General features: G+C 41.3%; 1 protein-coding gene across 3 annotated transcripts in view; it reads left to right on the forward strand.

Annotated features, from left to right (window-relative positions):
• Positions 1 to 19189, forward strand: part of PUS10 (pseudouridine synthase 10) — a 77041-nt gene that overhangs the window by 16006 nt on the left and 41846 nt on the right. For all 3 annotated transcript variants that reach the window (XM_050952145.1, XM_050952144.1, XM_050952146.1), the window contains 2 exons: positions 3188 to 3454; positions 8298 to 8384. In XM_050952145.1, the coding sequence (XP_050808102.1) occupies positions 3188 to 3454; positions 8298 to 8384 (354 nt within the window). The remainder of the gene's footprint in view (positions 1 to 3187; positions 3455 to 8297; positions 8385 to 19189) is intronic.

Here is a 19189-nt window from a genome sequence, read left to right on the forward strand (position 1 = left end):
ACTGAGTTCCAATACTTCTGACCTCTCTCTGCTCTGGCAATATTTGTCCATGTAGTACTCAACTTGATAATTAATCTCTCTCTGTACTCCGCACCCTTACCACTCTCCCCACATCCCAATCCAAAATCCAAAGTCATCTTCCACTTCTATTGCTCTGACCCTGTCTTCATCACACACTTGAATGTCTTCTTTGGCTGCCTTTCTCTTATCATATCAAATCCAAACTCAAGATGGTTTGATTTAAATCAAAGCAATTTAAATCACTGATTTGACTCATGATTTAAATCAGCAAGCAGGAAAACTTCACTGAAATCATAAATTTTAATAATTTTGTGTTTGTACTTTTAGTTATTTTCCAAAAGAAAGGTTTGAGTCTCATTGGTATCCATTAAAATGTGGATTTGCAACTAAATATAGCCTTTCCACTAAATTTGGTGCTTTTCATTGCTAACTTGGAAGAAACACTATAGCTGTATATATTTACTTAAGCAATTATATTACTATTCAGATTCTTAATTTTTACATTTTTTATTATGTTAGAAAATGGTGAATGATGCATTTCTTATTTACCAGATGATAAATCACAAATAAAAAAATAATATCAAGCTGTATTTGGATAGAAATTAAGATTAAATTAAAATGCCCCAAACCAACATTTTAATTTTTAATTAAATAAAACTACCTTAAATGTGCTGTGTATATATCAGAAAAGTTTTATCAAAAATTATCATAATATGTTTTGCGTTTAAAACTAACTTATTTAACAAAGAAAATATTATCTGTGGTTAGTGAATTGAACCGATTGTTTCTGGTCACCATATCCTTCAAGATTTTAGAACTAGTACAGGGTTTCTCAAACAGGGATCACCGATTGTGTAGAGAAAGGCCCTGGCAGGCTGGTCTGGTGTGGAGCCAGTGGGAGCTGCGGTGATGAGAGAAAGCATAAGGTCCGTATATGTCTGCAACCTTTAACATAGACAAATAGAGGGTACGTAGAGGTAGGTTGACATGGAGGGCTTCCTAAGAGCATACCCTCTGTAAATTTAACAGGAACACCACAAGGAAACAACCAAAATAACTGGGTAAGACAGAAATAACAAATGTGAGAATGATCTAATGTCATTAATATGTATGTATGTCATCAGTACATACAAACATACTAGCCTATGGTACCCTAACATTTTGTGGGTGAGGAAACTAAGTTTGGAGATAGAAGGAGGGCCTGAATACTCAAGCTCTGTATGAGCAGTGAGCCACCATGCCAAGGAAGCTTCTAAGGTTCTAAGCTTCGGGGTTTATAAGCTTCAAGTTTCAAACCTTCTTTGTTTATTAGTCCATTAGTCTGTTAGTTCTTAACTGTAAGTTTTAAGTCAGTTAGTTAAGTAAATCTCTGTTAGCTTCGATAGCTTTTAGCTCTTTAGCTTCTCCTAAGCTCTGCACCTCTGACACAAGAATTGAGGAAGTTGGACAAGAACTCTCTTGGCATGCCAGAAGCGAGGCTGGTCCTTTTTCTTGTATGTCTTTGTCTCCAGTGGCACAGTTGGTTAGCATGTGGTACTTACTTAAAGGGGTGGGGGGAGGGATAGCTCAGTGGCTTGACCATTGGCATGCCAAACACAGGGTTGTGAGTTCAGTCTTTAAGGGGGCCACTTAGGGATCTGGGGCAAAAATCTGTCTGAGGATTGGTCCTGCTTTGAGCAGTGGGTTAGACTAGATCTCCTGAGCTACCTTCTAACCCTGATATTCTGTGACCAGGTTCTCAAGGAAGGGTGTGAGTATATTAATCAAAAGCTTGTAGTATATAATAGCACATATATCTCTAGAATATTATTGCCTTTATAACTCTGATTATTTTACTATTTGATTATTATTCCATTTATCTCAATAAAAGTCTTTAAGGCTATATTTGTCTCAGTGTGTGTGACCTTTCATACATCCCAACAATCTTTGCACACTCTGTGTAGCCTGATTCTGAGACAAGAACCTTATTATATTTTGATCAGATTAATTGGCAATCCTATAACCCATATTATCCAAATTAATAATATTAACTTCCTAAAATCAGGCAACAAAAAACATGCACAGGAAATATGGTAGCTATGTCAGAAAATGTACATCAATCAAGATTTCCAAGTGCTTAAAATAAATAAGTCTCACAACTCCACTGAGTTAGGACTCTCTATTGGCTAGTATTTATAACGCATTGCAGATGGAGACATTGTGACACAGGGGAAGTTAAGTAACTTGCCCAAGGTCACACAGCAAGTCAGTGGTTGAACCAGGAATAGAATGCAGAACTTCTGACTCCCAATCCCATGATCTAGCTACTGGACACAATTGCATTTCTTCCTAATGAAAATTATGGCAAAACCTTGCTAATTCACTGCCTATGTAAATTATTAAATGTTGGGAATTCGTGAGTAAGCCAAACTAATGTGATTTTAAAAAAAAATAAATTAATGATACTGCATGTCAAAATACAATTTTATTCCAAGTGTTGTTTAGTTGTAACTGTGTATGTAGTAGTATATTAGTTATTGCACATAAATACAATTTTAAATTTTTTGAAGTCTGAGTTATATGAGACCTCATTGCAGCACATATTATTCCACCTTTATTGAGACTTGCATGAGTCTGCTAATTTTTTCAGAGGGAATTATTAGGTCTGTAGATTAACGACCTGAGAATTAATGAGGTTCTACTATATTTATTGGACAATGAAATGGAGATATTCAATGACAACATAATCTAAGTTACACAGGGTTTAGTTTTCAGAAGTGGTGAGCACCTGCAGCTTCCACTGAGTTCAGCTGGAGTTACGAATACACAGGACTTCTGAAAATCAGGGCCACAGTAAAGTGCTTCTACTGTTATTTACAGACTATAAAGAAATCTGTTGTCTGTTCAGCAAAATTTAATTTCTCTGTGTACCATTTACAGTTGTAATATTTCAACTTGGAATTTTTGAAGTCTGCAAATAAGTCTTCCCACACAGAGTATGAAAAGCTAGTAATTATAAGCACTATTTAAAGCTAAACTAGAAGTTAATATCACCTTTTGGAACTGGAGTTATTGGTGCTTGTCGTAGGACCGCCTGCATATATGAATCTTACACCTAGGAGGAGAAGCTGTGTGTTAGCTGTGAAGCAAACGCACACATTTTACTGTTCATTTCTTTGTTGTTTAGGATTTGCTTAGAGAGCTGCATGAATTCCTGGAGTACAATAAAGAAAAAGAGGACACATTTTGTAGTGAAATAGCTGACCCCCCGGGTAAGAGAATCCGACTTGAAAACATGGGAGAAGGGGCTGAGGATTTGAATCAAAATGGGGCCCTCCAGCAGACCCCTGTGACAGATGATGCAGATGTTGCTATGGAGATCTCTACTCCGAAGGTTTGCAACGTATGCTTGGGAATTCTTCAGGAGTTCTGCGAGATAGATTTTGTTAAGAAGGTAAGTGATCTTTTCCTGCTCCGTAGACTCATTTTTCTTTGAGCTGTTAAATGTATGTTTGGTAGAATCCTAGAGTGCAAACCCTGTGATCTAGCTGTTGTTGTTTTTTTAAATCATTAATCAGTTTCAGTCCCATATGTAGTTGAGTGGCTCCATCTAGATTTAAAATACTCTGTGTAACTTAAATCAAGAACAGATGGGGAAATGCTTAGGTTTGTTTCCTCATCTGCAATTACTGATTTAAGGATTTAAATGACACCTGTTGGCGTGGTGTCTGGGTACCTCATATACAGTCAACAAAGGGGAATTACCCGTGGGTTGCTCAAGATCATATTTTACCCTGGCCTTGCTATAATGTAACTAAAAAAGCCTGAGAAAACAGATGAGCCTTCAGCTGTCTCCTGAAGCTGATCTAACCAGACCTCAGACAGACCTCCATGATCATGTTTCAAAAGCAAAGGACTGACAGCAGTTCCATGGTACTTGCATACAGTACTACTACATTGTGGTTGTAAACGGTGAGACCATCTTTACTTATGCTTTGTGACTGGAGAATAAATAGGAGATGAAATGCAGTTGATGGTGCTGTGCTGTTCAGGATTTCTCTTAGGTGCTTATTTCTACTGGATAGAGGAGTTGTAAAGCAGCATGAATTGCCCTTATAATGTATTCTTGTCTTTAGGAAGCCACAGACTAAGAAAAAATGTTAAGTAGTTTGGTGGTACAAAAGATTATAAGCATACAAGTTATCAGAGAAAATATGAGTGTGAATTAGGAAAAAAGATAGTGTGTAGAGCATTATAAAACCATATATGAAGGATAAAATTGCTAGGGTAACAGTGAAATGTGCAGGGGGGCTTTCAAAACTGAGTGGAAGCTTTGATAATGTTGATGAACAAGACTAGTTGATTTAGTACAAGGTTTCTCAAACAGGGGTCGCCGCTTGTGTAGGGAAAGCCCCCGGCAGGCTGGGCCAGTGTGTTTACCTGCCCCTTTCGCTCCGGCCGATCGCGGCTCCCACTGGCTGCGGATCGCTGCTCTGGGCCAATGGGGGCTGCTGGAAGCGGTGGCCATGAAGTCCATCTGCCCATGCCACTTCCAGCAGCTCCTATTGGCCCGGAGCAGTGATCCGCAGCCAGTGGGAGCCGCGATCGGCTGGCGTGGACGGGGCAAGTAAACAAACTGGCCCAGCCTGCCGGGGGCTTTCCCTACACAAGCGGCGACCCCTGTTTGAGAAACCCTGATTTAGTAGAATGTACGTTGGATTCCACATAGCCAATAAACTGGGACCAGATAGAATTGTGCAGTTTCTATTGTTACAGTGCATGAGTTTGTTCCTTTTTCATAGGCAAAATATATTCTTTGTTATGGATCAGATTTTTAGTGTTGACTTTTTAAAGTTATGCCATTGAGTGGCAATAGAAAACCTGACAGCAGTTGGTTAAAAAACAGCCAAGACTGATTCTTTCCTAAGAGAAACTCCTTATCCTAACAGTGCAATTGACATACAGTATTGATTTTAATTGGAATGCTACCACTTGTTTTTAGAGAGACATGGTGGGGGAGTTAATATCTTTTATTGGACCAGCTTCTGCTGGTGAAAGAAGCAAGCTTTTGATCTACACAGAGAAGCTCTTCAGAACCCTTCAGCAGAAGTTGATCCAGTAAAATATAGTACCTCCCCCGCTTTGTTTCTCTAATATCCTGGAACCAACATGGCTACAACAACACTGCAAGCAAACATGTGTTTTTAATAGTTACTAAAATATGTGGATTTTGGGACAGTGCCCCCAAATATGTTTGTGAACTCCAGCAGAGGTGTGTAGCTAACAGCTCTGGTATTATACCAGCCAGTGATTAATAGGAGTTACTTAAATATACAGCATCAAATATTTAACTAGCAGATACAGACTGAAGTTCTCAAGATTCTGAATTAGAGGTTAGCTTAGATTCTGGAAAGACCTTGAGTATCAAAATAACTCATTTTGATTGCTCAGTGTGTCTCTCTGTCTACCCCTTTACTCATTCATTCCTTCTTCCTCCCATTCCTTGGACTTACCTTCCTTCCTCATTCATTCTGTGCTCCATGTTCATTATTGCCTCCTTTTCACCACCTGTCTGCTCCCTTTCATACCTCATTTCTCCAGAGGGAGGGACAGATAGGGACAGCTCAGAGAAGAGCAGCTCCCTTACGCAACAGGCACACAGTTGTGTACAGTGCCTGCCAGCAGGTTGCGTGGCCATATAACCGTGCAGCTTAGAGGGACTCTTGCTCCTCAGTCTCCCTTCCCCTCATCCCATCTCTGTTCTCCAGCACCTGTTCCCCATCCCAAAACTGTTACTGCTTCTCTCCCAATAATCAGATACTCCCCTCCTTGCAACCAAAGTCAGTTATAGCCATGCTCCCAAAAATCAGTTGCTGCGATCCTTCTTCCTTCCCTACATCAACTAGTGCTTGTCACACACCTCTGCATGGTGCTCCGTTGCTAGTGCTCTCCCGTTCCTGCTGCTTTCCTAGACACCAGGAGACCTTTGCACAGATGGGTGGATAGGGTGTCAGGGAGGCAGCAGCAACCCTGAGGGCTCCAGCAGCAGAAGGATAAGAGAAAGAACTGAAAATGTATTATTTTTAAGACTCTCATGATTTTTTGAGAGCAGATTCACGGTTTTCTAATACTTAGGGCTGGCAGCATTTGAGAGGAGAGAGGAAGGGTGATAGGGGCTGTGACCGTTAGGTGTAGGGGATGAGTAGGAGACGTGCAGGGTGAGAGAGGAGAGGCGGCAGCAGCAGCAGCATTTGCTTTTGATTGCTATTGGGATTTTCACTCCCCTTCCTCTGGCCTGGTCATTGGGAGCAACACTGGGATGTTATTTTCCCAATGTGCGAGTGGGCTGCCACTGGGATTTTCACTCTTCCCAGCAAGGAGAAGCAACAGTGATAGTTGAGAGGAGAGGGAGCCCATCGGAGGCGAATAGATGCCTCCTAAGGAAGGAGCTCACCTGTGCAACAGGCTTTGCTCAATGTGTGGGGCCTACCAAAGGAGGCAATGGCCATATATTCTGTACCTATGGACATACTGTATCTGGGTAAAAAAGGGAAAGATAGGAAAGACAAAGTCTGCCTGCTAGCTTTTTGGGCTCTGATGCTGCCTCTTATATTTGTAAAAATTACACACTAATTTGAAATAATGTAGGCATTTGCTTTTAAAATAAGAGAGAGTATTTTATCTCACGTAATTCATAATCTTCAAAGTAATAAAGTAGTATGTTTGTGAGTGTACTATCCTAAGAACTTCTGCATTTGTGTTATTGTAGAATTGCAACAGCGAGAGATGGAATCAGGGGCGGCTCCAGGCACCAGCACGCCAAGCGCGTGCTTGGGGTGGCAAGCCGCGGGGGGTGATAGGCCAGTTGCCACGAGGGCGGCAGGCAGGCTGCCTTCGGCTGCATGCCTGTGGAGGGTCCGCTGGTCCCGCGGCTTTGGCAGACCTCCTGCAGGCTGCCACCGAACTCGCAGGACCGGGGACCTCCCGCAGGCAAGCCGCCGAAGGCAGCCTGCCTGCTGTGCTTGGGGCAGCAAAATGCCTAGAGCTGCCCCTGGATGGAATTAGACTATATTTGTTTCATTCTTCTACCACAGTGGGATTGTTCCTTTCAATAAGTGTTATTTAGGCTTGCAAGGATTAGATTTTTTTTTGTAAATGTCAGTTTCACTGTATACACACAAACCAATGAAAAAATATCTTCATTAACAATAATCTAAATTTACAGATAGGCAAAGTAAGAAAAATGCTCCTTGAGAACTTACTAGAGTTTAATTTAAGGATATTAACTCTGTATATTTGTGATGTGATGTTGACAATTTGTGTTTTAATAGTTACAAAGTTTTAACTTTTTGAATTGCAGCGTCTACTGCCATTAAATAATTACCAAGTGTTGCTCTGAAATATTCCTCTTAATGAATATTCTTTCTTAATGAATAGTAATATAAAAATAATATACTGTAAGCAGTCACAGTAGCAAATTAGGCCAGACTTTAGGCAAACCTAATTTAATGCATCAGAATTTTTTTTAAATTAATCATAGCCTGTACATTAAAGTAGACCTAGTTAAAGTTTTAGAAGATTGCCATGTTTTTGCTGTTCCTTTCCAAAACTGAGTGTTTAAACAAGGTGGCCATTAGTGAAAAGTGAATGGAGTGCGAATAATTTAAAAGTCTGTTTTACTAGGGTGCCTTATGTGGGGCAAAATAGATTCAAATCATGGAAGCTCCTTCACTGGAGGTTTACAAAAGGAAGCGGCTGGATAGCCATCTGTTTTGAATGGTTTAGACAGAACAAATCCTGCACCTTGGCAGGGGGTTACACTAGATGACCCTTGCAGTGTCTTCTAACTCTGTGATTCTATGATTATCTGACTCCCACTTTCCCTCCAGTTTTACATAGCTTTGAAAAATTTAGATAGCTAAAAACAGAAAAAAAAAGTTTAACAAACATCTATATTATCCATTGAAATTATTTAAAAAAATCTAATTCTGCCAAGGCTAATCTTATTTTTATGATTCGCTTCAACATAAAATATTGAGTTAGGTTTCTTTTATAGTAACATAACAGTGAGGGTACACAGTGACAATAATATAAAATCTGCCTGCAAGTTACAGTCCTTAAAGAAACCTTAAAAAAACCTGTCTCTAACTGGGTAGGATTTAGTGAGTTTATGGTCATTTTATATGTGAATGTATACCAAAAAGTAATGTGTTAGAAGGTTTGCACTAGAATAAAGAATATCATAAAAGATTATTAGTTTAACTCCCTTATTGAGGATTCATATCCTTCTCTTTTAGGTGTGCCAAAAGGTTAATTCTGCTGAGTACCAGTTTACTAGCTTTGTATTTTCTGTGTCGCTCCCACCACAGTTGTCTGTTAGAGAGGTAAGTGTTTACAGATACTTCTATTGACTGTTGTAACTTAAACGTGTACGAACAAAGAATGTGCCCTGGGAATATAAGAAGTGGAGAAGGCTTACATTTCATTGATTTTGTTTCAAAATAAAATAGTACCTTTAAATATGCACTAAAAATACAGAATAAATTAAGCAGTGCTATTTTTAACCATGAAGTCTTCTTCAGAAATGATTAGAGAAAGACTGTAGTCTTTTTTAAAGTCTATCCTCCCATTCCTCCTGCCAAGTATTATTTTAATTAAAAAGATATCTGAATGACTCCACTAGTCAGTGGATGAGTTTCTTTAAATCTGAAAACTAAAAAGAGTTTCTTCAAAACCTTGGTGTATAGTTCCCTTTGGTGAAGTCTTGAGCACTGCAGTGTGGATTGTCTCGGGGAAGGAACAGCACAGCTGGTACCTTTCCTGAAATAGATGGTAATTGGTAGTGCAGAATACAAATGAAAGAATTTGAAGATGAACTCTAGCTGTGTAGCACTGTAAAAGAGGTAAAAGTACATATTTTATTTTAGTAGACTTCCTGGCTGCTTGACTCATGCTTTGTTGGAAATCTACATGAATGCAGTTGTGAAGTACTAAAATTTGTCGACAGTCTAGTCAAATTTGAACTGTTTACATTCCTATCCTCCTGTTTAGAAAATAGCAGAAAATGGACAGATGTGGCACTCTAATAATTTTGGGCAAATCAACAGATTACAATATATAGTGTTAATTAAAACTATTGCTGTATTAAGTTTATTAGTTACAACATGTTTTATAGTGTTAATCTGCCTTCTATTCTAAACTGGCATTGAGATTAACTGTTGTGAATGGCAACCTATAAATACTTAAGATAAATCTCTTATCTAAGATGGAGTACAATTTTTCAGTAAACATAGTGGGATGAAGCTCCTGGACATTAGTGATCATTAGAGAGCCTGTGGCATTTTTACTAAGATTAAGGGTGTTATTTCTTGTATCTTGGGCAAATTCCAGTGAAGGTAATTACATAGATCCAGAGCCACAAAGGTACTTAGGTGCCTAAACCCCAGATTTAGGCGCTTAAGTATTGCGTTTAGGCAGCTAAATCCCAGTTTTCGCTCTACTGCCTTCCAGAAAACTACTGTCAAACCCAGTAGGCATCTAAACTCTGTCAGCACCTAAATTTTCAGGGTAAAAGTTTCCTAGTTTCTTCGAGTAGATGCAGCAGTGTGTTCCACTTAGCTGTGTGTGCGCCCAGCTCACGAGAGCCAGAAAATTTTGCCTAGCAGTACACATAGGAGGCAGTGTTCGTGCCTCATGCTCATAACCCCTCCCCTGGCTATATGAGGTGGTGCCACCTTTGTCCCCTGCAGTTCCTTTTTACCATCCGTGACTGGAGTCTGAGCTCTATGTGGATCTTAATATCACAATCTCTCACTATCTCAGTGTTTTTTCCTAGTTGTGTATAGTTAGCTAGCATCATTAGTGTTAGATTTAGTTAAGTTTTTGCCTGGTGATGCAGTCACCAGGGTTTAGACATTATCCATCCTGTGGAGAGGTGATCCCTGCACTTAGTGCTTTCTGTGCTCAGGCGTTCCTGGTAGCGATAACATCTGTAAGGAGAATCTGAGTTGCAGGCTCTGATGGCAGAGCCTCCTTATACACAATTCTCCAAAGACTATGTACATTTATGGCCACACCCAAACTTTTGTCTAAGGTGGTTTCTCAGTTTCATTTGAACCAGGCAATATATTTACCTGTGTTCTTTCATTAGCCACATTCGTCTCTGGAGGAGTGGCATCTCCATGTGTTAGATGTCAGATGATGTCTGGCTTTCTACTTGGTTATGACTAATGTGTTTCATGCTTCTCTTCGCCTGTTTGTGTCATATGCAAATCATATGAAGGGGCAAGAGGTCGCTTCACAAGTGATCTCTACATGGATAACATCCTTTATCAAGACTGCATATGAAATAGCTTTGGCTACACCTCCTCAGCAAGTGTAAGCTCATTCTACGAGAGTGGAACGTACGTCAATAGCATTCCTCCGTGACATCTCCATATTGGACATTTTCAGGGCTGCCATGTGCTCATCCATACATATGTTTATGGACCATTATGCCATTACTGCATCATCCAGGCAAATCCTAGCTTGGGTAGAGCAGTCCTGCAATCCTTGCTTAGATAGACTCCGAGCCCCACCTTCTAGGATGGTAGTGCTTCTGAGTCACCTAAGTGGAACACATGTCTGCATTTACTCCAAGTAGGGAAATACTTATCTGTATTGTTACTGTTCTTCTTCAAGATGTGATGCAGAGGCGTATTTCACGACCCACCCTCCATCCCCTCTGCATCGGAGTCCAGTCTCTGGGCATTCAGTGAATGGTAGTTTAGGCTGTGCTGCTTCATACAGCCTGGGGAGGAGCTATGAGCACAATGCGTGAGCACCACCTCCCATGGGTACTGGTAGGCAAAATTCTCTGGTTCTGGTGTGCTGGGCACGCACACACTTAAGCACAATACAAGTCTGCATCACATCTCTAAGAACAACAGTTACAGTACAGGTAAGTAATCTTTTTTTCCTGTGTTTCCGCTTCTGAGTGTGTACTCTCTCTGAGCTGCCTCCCTCTAAGCATCCGGACACACTTAAGCCCACAAGTAATTCATGAGCTAGGGAAGATAGTTATTTAACTGCATGCAGGACCGATCCGGTAGGTGTGGTTAGAGGCCGCTTACTGGACTGGGTCTCATTCAAAATCTGGCCAGACAAGATAGAGGTGGTGCTAGTGCCCACTTCATAACTTTTATCTCATTGTTAGAGCACTCTTCGGGCAGTGAGGAGAGAATTGAATCTGGGTCACATCCTAGGTCAGTGCTCTAACTACTTGGCTGAATGTTAAGGTGGGCAGCACCTAAGTTCCCTCTAAGCTTTGCGGCCGCGCAGCTGCCTATTAAGACCTATGCAGGGGCTCAGAGCTGCGGCAGGGACAGGCGCCCCTCCCCGCTGGCTCCAGCGCAGACCTGCTGTGGCCAGGGAAGAGGCACCCCTCTTTGCTGGCCTCAGCGTGGACCTGCTGTGGCTGGGGGAGAGGTGCCCCACCCCGCCGGCCCCAGTGTGGACCTGCTGCGGCCGGGGGAGAGGCGCCCCTTCCTGCCGGCCCCAGTGTGGATTTACCATAGCCATTGGAGAGGTGTCCCTCCCCCAGCCCCAACATAGACCTGTCCTGGACTTGCCGTGGCCATGGGAGAGGTGCCCTCCCTGCCAACCCCAGTGCGGATTTGCTATGGCAGGGGAAAAGGTGCCCCTCCCCCAGCCCCAACATGGACCTGCTCCAGTCTTGCTGCGGTCAGGGGAGAGGAGCCCCTCCCGTGGCCCGGCCCAGGCCCGCCGGAGCTGCCATAGCTGGGGAAAGGCACCTCTCCTCCTGCCCTGAGCTGCTGCAGCGGGGAGTCCTCTCTCCCCACTGCAATCCCAGGGCAGCCTGCACCCCCAAACCCCTCATCCCTGGCGCCACCCCAGAGCCCGCATCCCAACCCTCTGCCCCAGCCCTGAGCCCCCTCCTGCACCCCAAACCTCTCATCTCCGGCCCTGTGCCAAAGCCTGCACCCCTAACTGGAGCCCTCACTCCCTGCACCCAACCCTCTGCCCCAGCCCTTAGCCCCCTCGTGCACCCCAAACCCCTCATCCCTAGCCCCACCCCAGAACCTGCACTCCAACCCTCTGCCCCTCCCACACTCCGAACCCCTTGGCCCCACCCCCTCCACATGAATTTTGTTATGTGCACCAGTATGAGGGTGATATGTCACATAACAAAATTCATTCTGCACATGGATGTAAAAAGTTAGAGGGAACGCTGAGTAGCACCATCTTCATCTCCTCCTCCAGCTGTTTTGTGCGGAGCAAGGTAGGCGCCTCATTCCCATGGGAAACACCGTAGGCACTTAAGCCATCTGAATTGAGATGGTAGGTTCTCGTTCGTGGATTGCTAAATTAATATATGCTCCACCCTGCAGCTAAGACATTGGTACCTATCACTGAGAGAAAAGTGAGGCTTAGCAAACCCCCATCTGGCTGGCATCTCCCATTGGCTAGCTTAGGTGGCTCTGCACCTAGCGTGCTGGCTTTTGTGGATCCCATTCTAAGGCGCCTATCTCTCCCCATGCATTGCCTAGGTGCCTAACTCAGGCTTTGTGGATTGGAGCGTTGTTCCTGTGATTTTCTTGGCACCAAAAAATTAGGTGCTGTGACACTTAGCGTTGCAACGCCTAAGTCCTTTTGTGGATCCCACCCATTCTGCCTACCTAAAATCCCTCTGAAATTGCAGTTGGCTATAGGATTCTTTTTCACTTCCCATTCTAAATGGCCGAGTTAGGGTCAGTGTGTACTGTCCAACAGCTGCCATACCTGGTAGACTAACATAAAAACAAGTTGTCTTGTAATCTTGTTGGCCTGATTTCTTCTTCTGACCTCTGCATGGTCCTGTTACTATCCAGAAAGGAGATTACTCAACAAGCATTCTACAAGATGGCTGAAAATGGGAGCACAGATGTATCCAAGCAGGTTCTTTGGATATCTGTAAAATGTCAGGCACCCTGGCTAAAATTTCTGAAAAATGGATGTCTGCAGGTTGGCTCCTAAGTCCATTTTTAGGCACTTAAATAAGAGGCCTGATTTTCAGAGGTGTGATGTACCCAGCAATTCGCATTAACTCAGCCCTTTCCCTCTCCTTCATCTGCCTTCCATGCCCCATTGCTCCTCACTCCTATAACTGTCTTATCCTCACTGGGACAAAAATAAAGTGATGGGCTGAACTGGGGGTTAAAATCGCAGCTCTTGCTGTTATGTCATCAGGTCCCTGCATCATCCACTAAAGTATATTATTCAAAGAGCTACACACAGCTTGGCAGCTCTAGTTGAGTTGAGTTTGTCTTGTCACTCAAAATCTTATTTAATGGCTCAACTATATAGAAGAGCAAGGAAATGATGCTGCTGTTTTTTATTGATGGGTCCTTGCAATAATGCTTCAGTAGAGGGCGTCATTGCATTGCAATTCTGTCTCGGTGATGCTTTGACATTAGTTTAAGCAAGTAGAGTAATTGTTGCAAAGCAGATGGAAACGAGCTTGGCTGCAAATGGGAAGAAAAATAGTTTGTACTCATATGGGTTCCCTTTGCTGACTTGAACTGCTGCATCCTGTCTAGTCCCCAGTACACCAAGCTTACAGTCGGATGTGAGCTGGGGAGATTGAGTTGACAAATCAAGAATTCAGACCAACAAATGTGTATCTTTCCTTTTATGATGTTACAGTATTTTGTAAGTCATATTGCCATGAAAGATGATGTATTTTAGGATTATTTTATTTATATTGCATTAGCAGCAAAATACCATAACATTGTCCATGCCAGAATAATTTGTGCTGTAATGATGCAATTCCTCTCTCAATTCTCCTTTCATACTTTACTACACAAGAACATAAATTGTTTTAGGATAGAAAGCCACCTACAGACATCCTTCCTTTTGTTAACCATTTGTGTGGTACAGAATGTTTCCAGCATGTAAAGTTCTTTTCAGACAACTGCTAAAGGATTTTCAAGTGCTGCCTTTTGATAATATACTAACTGTAATTAACCACCATAGTTCTCATCCTGCCAAGGCTAAAACATAAGACAAAGGCCCAAAATGAAGGACACAAAGCAGTGCCACAAAATTGAAATTACATAGGATTAGTATCTTTAATATTAAAAAGTCTTCTCTACCCTCAGTTTCATGAATCAGCATTCCTGGTGCAAATAAATCGTGAGTAAGAATGCCACCTTTGTGTGGAACAAATATGTTTGAATAGGAAATGAATCATGCCTTTTAATAAAGGAGAAAGTTAAAATGTTAATTGCTCCTTGTGTAAAAAATTCTAGATAAATTATTATCTGGTCCTCCTCTAGCTTAAGTTGTGATCCATCATCCTGGCACATGACATTCATGCAAATAGCCTTGTCATATCTGTAGTCATTACTCCCTACAGAACTGTGTGTACCTCTTGGAATTTCCCCCACTTCATCTTTTTTCTAATAAGGTGGCTGGGACTGGGCACAGTATTTCATATCTGGCTCCCATAGTCCCTCAGACAGTATTAGAATAAAAATATTCATGTTGTAATCAATACAATAAACTTTTGGCTCCAAGGCATGTGCTCAGACTACACATCCTTGTCTCTCTATCTACCTGAATCTCTTGACTAGTGGTACCTCTTAGTTGGAACAGACCAGCAGCAGAGAAGTTGGTAACTCCTAATTCTGGTGCAATTTATTTATGGCTTTCACTTTTGAAGTCAGGAGAGAAGATACGAACTTTGACTCACGAGTGCACTTAAGATTGGTTAACTCCCTGGGGAAACTTTCTTAGAAACCACTAGCTTGTAATTTTTTAAGAATTCTCCCCTATTTTGGAGGTGCAACTACAATTATGTGAATGAATAAAAACCCAGAAATACTATCTAAAATGAAGATGTGCAAATGAGGATGTGTAAATCTGTATCTAACAAATGCTGCAGTATAATATTCTGCAGTCAACATATTCTCTCATTCAAATGTATATTCTTCATTACTATTGTAGACTGTTTTAATTTATGATTTAACATGAGTCATTATGCAAACAATATTAAGATGTACTTCATGTATCTTGTGAGGCACTCTTAATCATATACTATGTACACACACAGTATAATGAATCAGACAGTGTGTGTTCAGGTAAACAATATTTCATCAGTAAAACCACATTTGTCTTCAGTAATGATATAGTAGGTGCATCGGTTAGTATATTGTGTGTCTAACAAAGTCTTAAGCATTCTTATTCCCTACTCCAGTATTTCTTGCATTGGTTTAAAGATCCCTGTTTCATGACAGGCCAGAATGAATGCTTGTTCTTTCAGAAATGCTGAGGGTAGGCCTAATAAAGGATGTAAAGGGCCTATTAGATTATTCAGTCCATCTACCACTGTGTGGGTGAAAGTGACCTATGAAATCATTCTTTCCATCAGTGAGGGAGTGATACATCCCCTGGCAAATATTATATTGACCTGACGGTTGGTCTTAGCCAAAAGGCCAACCAGTCCTGACTGTGTCCCTTTAAGTTTGATATACCTTCTCAAATCCTGTTGTTAAATTTTTTCGTAGGGATTTTTTTCCCAATAGGAATGGTTAGTTTATTTTACAAAGATTTTTTTAAAACACTGTATCCAGATATTGTCAGGAGAGCCGAGGAGAGTGACGAGAATGAGACAACTACAGAACTGACTTTAGATTTTCCCCTTCCCAGCAGAATTTGTCAACAAAACTCTTATTGAGTTTGGTTGGAGCTACAAGATTGGGCCTCCAGAATTTGGATTGATACAGTGGGTGCTTTTAGGTTGAACGGCTTTTTGCTTAAATCCGCTTTCTTCTCTTCCTCATTAACAAAAAAAAAAATATGGCTTATTAAAATTGACCACCAGCTATTGTAGTAAATCACGGATAGCTTTTCTTTTCTAAAGATGGACTGACTTCCTGCTAGAAGCCTAGTCAGTAGAACTCAGTCTTTACAAGACTGGTTTTGGAGAATCTTGTATCTTCTTGTGGCTGTAGGCCTAATCCAAAAGCCCAGTGGAAAGAGTCCAGTTGATTTCACTGGGTTTTTGGATCAAGTCATTAGTGATGTAGTCGTTTACCTGTGATGGAGAAAATGGGATTCACTGTGAATGGGAGCAAAGGCAAGATTGAAGGTATAATGTGTTAAACAATTACTGCAATCTAATAATAGTTTAGTTTATCCAGTAGAAAGACATGTCACACCAATAAAGGAAATGGAGTCCTAAAAGTGGTCAGCTTATTTTACTGATGTTTAGGAAAGGCATGCTTCTGGAAGTTTGAGAAGATCGTGGCATAAGCAACTTTGTTCTGCTTTGAAGTCCTTCAGCTGATGTATCGCTTTCAATCAAATTGTAGGCACATGTATTTTATAGATGCTCCACTGATTTCATTAGTGGTTGATCTTCTCTTAATGATGGAGAGTAGTCAAGAGCCCAGGCTGATTCTTTTATCTCTTTTGTTGACTTTTGTTACTATTGACCATGAAGTCATGCTGACTCTACCTTGGACTGTGACTTCTTTGCTGGAAAACACAAGGTGGTGGTTTTGGATCATCTGCCCTGAAAAGTGACTCTCTGATCCAGGGAATGGCTAGATTATCCTAGTTGGTGTATGTGAGATTTATGGGGAGGGGGCCTGGGGCTGTTGATATCAGCAGCATACAGATGCCATGCAGCTCTCTCTCATTTTGGGGAGAGGTTACTTAGTGCAGCTTCTCAGTAAGTGGGTACGTGTAGAGCAGCAGAACTTAGGATCCATAGATCTGTATGGAGAAACTGAAAAGATTATGGTGAACAGATAAAAGAGAGGTCCTACTCAGATCTCCCCAACATCTGCATAGCAGAACACTCAAGGTGCAGATCTGAGAGGAATAAGTGAAACATTTATGTGAACCCTGAAATATTCTGTAGAGGAAAGGTACCTGTGGCTTCTAACCAGCATCACTTGCTCCACTCCCCAGCCTTCTTCTATCTTCACCCCATCCCTGTCCCACAAACCAGCGGACTCAGCAGAAAGTATGTGTGGTTTGACAAAAGAAGGCATGGCTTGGTGGGAGGAATAGGGTTAGATATCTGGTTAGGTATGTGTTTTAAATCACATTTGTACACCTAGACAGGGGGATGATTTGATTTTTTTTTAAACAATGTAATGTGTATATAGAATTAGATTTAATATTCTATCAATAAAATTTTAGATATATTTGATTATTTTTGGGTGTTAAGTTTCTTGTGATTTGCATTTGACTTGGATAGTCTAGGTACACTTCTAATTACAATAGCAGTAACAAGATTTAAAGTGTGTGCAGTCAATAGATGTAGCCTAAATTTCAAAAGTAACAAGACCTCAGCTAGGTATCCAACTTTGTACTTAAAGGGATATGCGTTTCAGAGAACTAAATGCTATTCCATATTGGTTGCTTTTGAGTCCCCCCCCCCAGTTTACTGCTAGATAGATTTGGAATGCTAAATAACACTAGCTTATTTTTAGTCCCCTACCACCTATTCACTGACATCTACAGAATTATTGTTCTATCTCTCTGGAAATGTTTGAAATGGGGAACTTCATTTTAACTCTGTCCTAGAGCCAGTGTTGTCAGATGAGAAATCTGATTCACTTTTCTCAAACTGAGAGGAATGAGAGAGTCATTCAGAAGCTTGTGTGTGTTCAGGACTTCAGAATTTTCAAATGAGATGAACAAAATTTCATTATAGTCAGAACTCCTGTTCTGTTTTTGGCCCCTCTTTCCCAGTTATTACTTCTGAAATGTCTTTGCAGACAGCATTTACAACAAAGTCATTTTTACTGGCCTTTCTGTTCAGATCAGATAAATCCAAGTTTCCCTTTATGGGCCAGTGTACCATGGCATTTAGCCATAAGCAAATCCTGCACACCCAAACCTACTTTATTCAATCAAGTTAAAGGCATTTCCTTCTTAGGCAGAGTTACAAAATCCTCATCACTTTACTAATTTTATAAATTAGGGTTTAACAGTTGAGGGCTTTATGCCCTTTTTGTTGCCCAGCTAAGCTTGGGCTAGAAGATGATGGCACAGTATTAGGGGGTGAAAATTGAGGGTGCCAGAAACTCTCACCACAGAAAGTCTGCATAATCCTTCAGATTTTACTGCTCTTTATGGTAAATGCAGATTTTTAATTTCGACAGAAGTATCTGAAATCAGAGAGGGCCAGCCTCTTGCCCTGAATTATACAGCACGCCAAAATGTGCTAGGTCCTTTAGAAAAGACATAGTGAAATTTCAGATGCAACACAATAAGTGAGCAGGACAAAATAGAGGGATTTGTGATATCGGGAACAGGGTGAAAATAAGATAGGGTTAAGATTGGTGACAGATTATTTTGATAATCTTAAATGTTAGAGATAAAGATAAAAAATTTATTGATTTAATTATTGTAGATATAGGGTAAGAAGTCAGTTTTCAGGCAAGATTTAAGTGAGGGTGGAAGGAGTGGCCTTGCAAACTAGCTCAGGAAGAGTCATGTTGGTTATTTAAAATAGCAGGGCCAAAGAGCAAAGGGAGGGGAACATCAAGGCATTAGAGAAACAATAGACGGTTACAGGTTTCAGTGGTAACATAGGAAAGCAAATGTTCTAGTGTTTCTTCTTTTAATACCAGGTCGTTGTGATCCACCTGGATTTTGGTTTTCATCCATTAGTTTTCCCACTGCCAGATTGTCCTAGAACATTATGTGCTCTGCATACTACTCAGTTGTTTAAAAATGCCTGCTTGACTGCCATAAAATCACTTGTTCTTATTCAAGTGATCACTCATATCAATTCCAGTTAGGTGTGGGTGTGTGCCACATGCACGGAAGTTGGAAACTATTCCCTAGCAGCTACCTGTCGGGCTGGCTGGGGAGCCCCCTGGAGTTGAGCCGATATGGCGATCTATATAAGACCCTGCCAGCCCAAACCCCCTTCAGTTCCTTCTTACCGCTGGTGATGGTTGTTGAACAGTGGTCTCTTGGTTTCTCAAGTGCTCTACTAATCCCTAGCTTATCTTAATCGTTGTTAGTTAATGGTTAATAGTTAGTGTTAAGTGTTTTTCTCTGTAGTGTTAAGCGTAGTCTAGTAGTTGAGGGCAGTTTAGCACTCAACAACTTCCCTGCGGGGCTCTGGGGCATGCCGTCCCAGGGCTTCAAGTCTTGCAACAAGCTGATGCCTAGAGGCAATCCC

This window comes from Gopherus flavomarginatus, chromosome 4 (assembly GCF_025201925.1).
Source record: "Gopherus flavomarginatus isolate rGopFla2 chromosome 4, rGopFla2.mat.asm, whole genome shotgun sequence".
Classification (NCBI taxonomy): domain Eukaryota; kingdom Metazoa; phylum Chordata; order Testudines; family Testudinidae; genus Gopherus; species Gopherus flavomarginatus.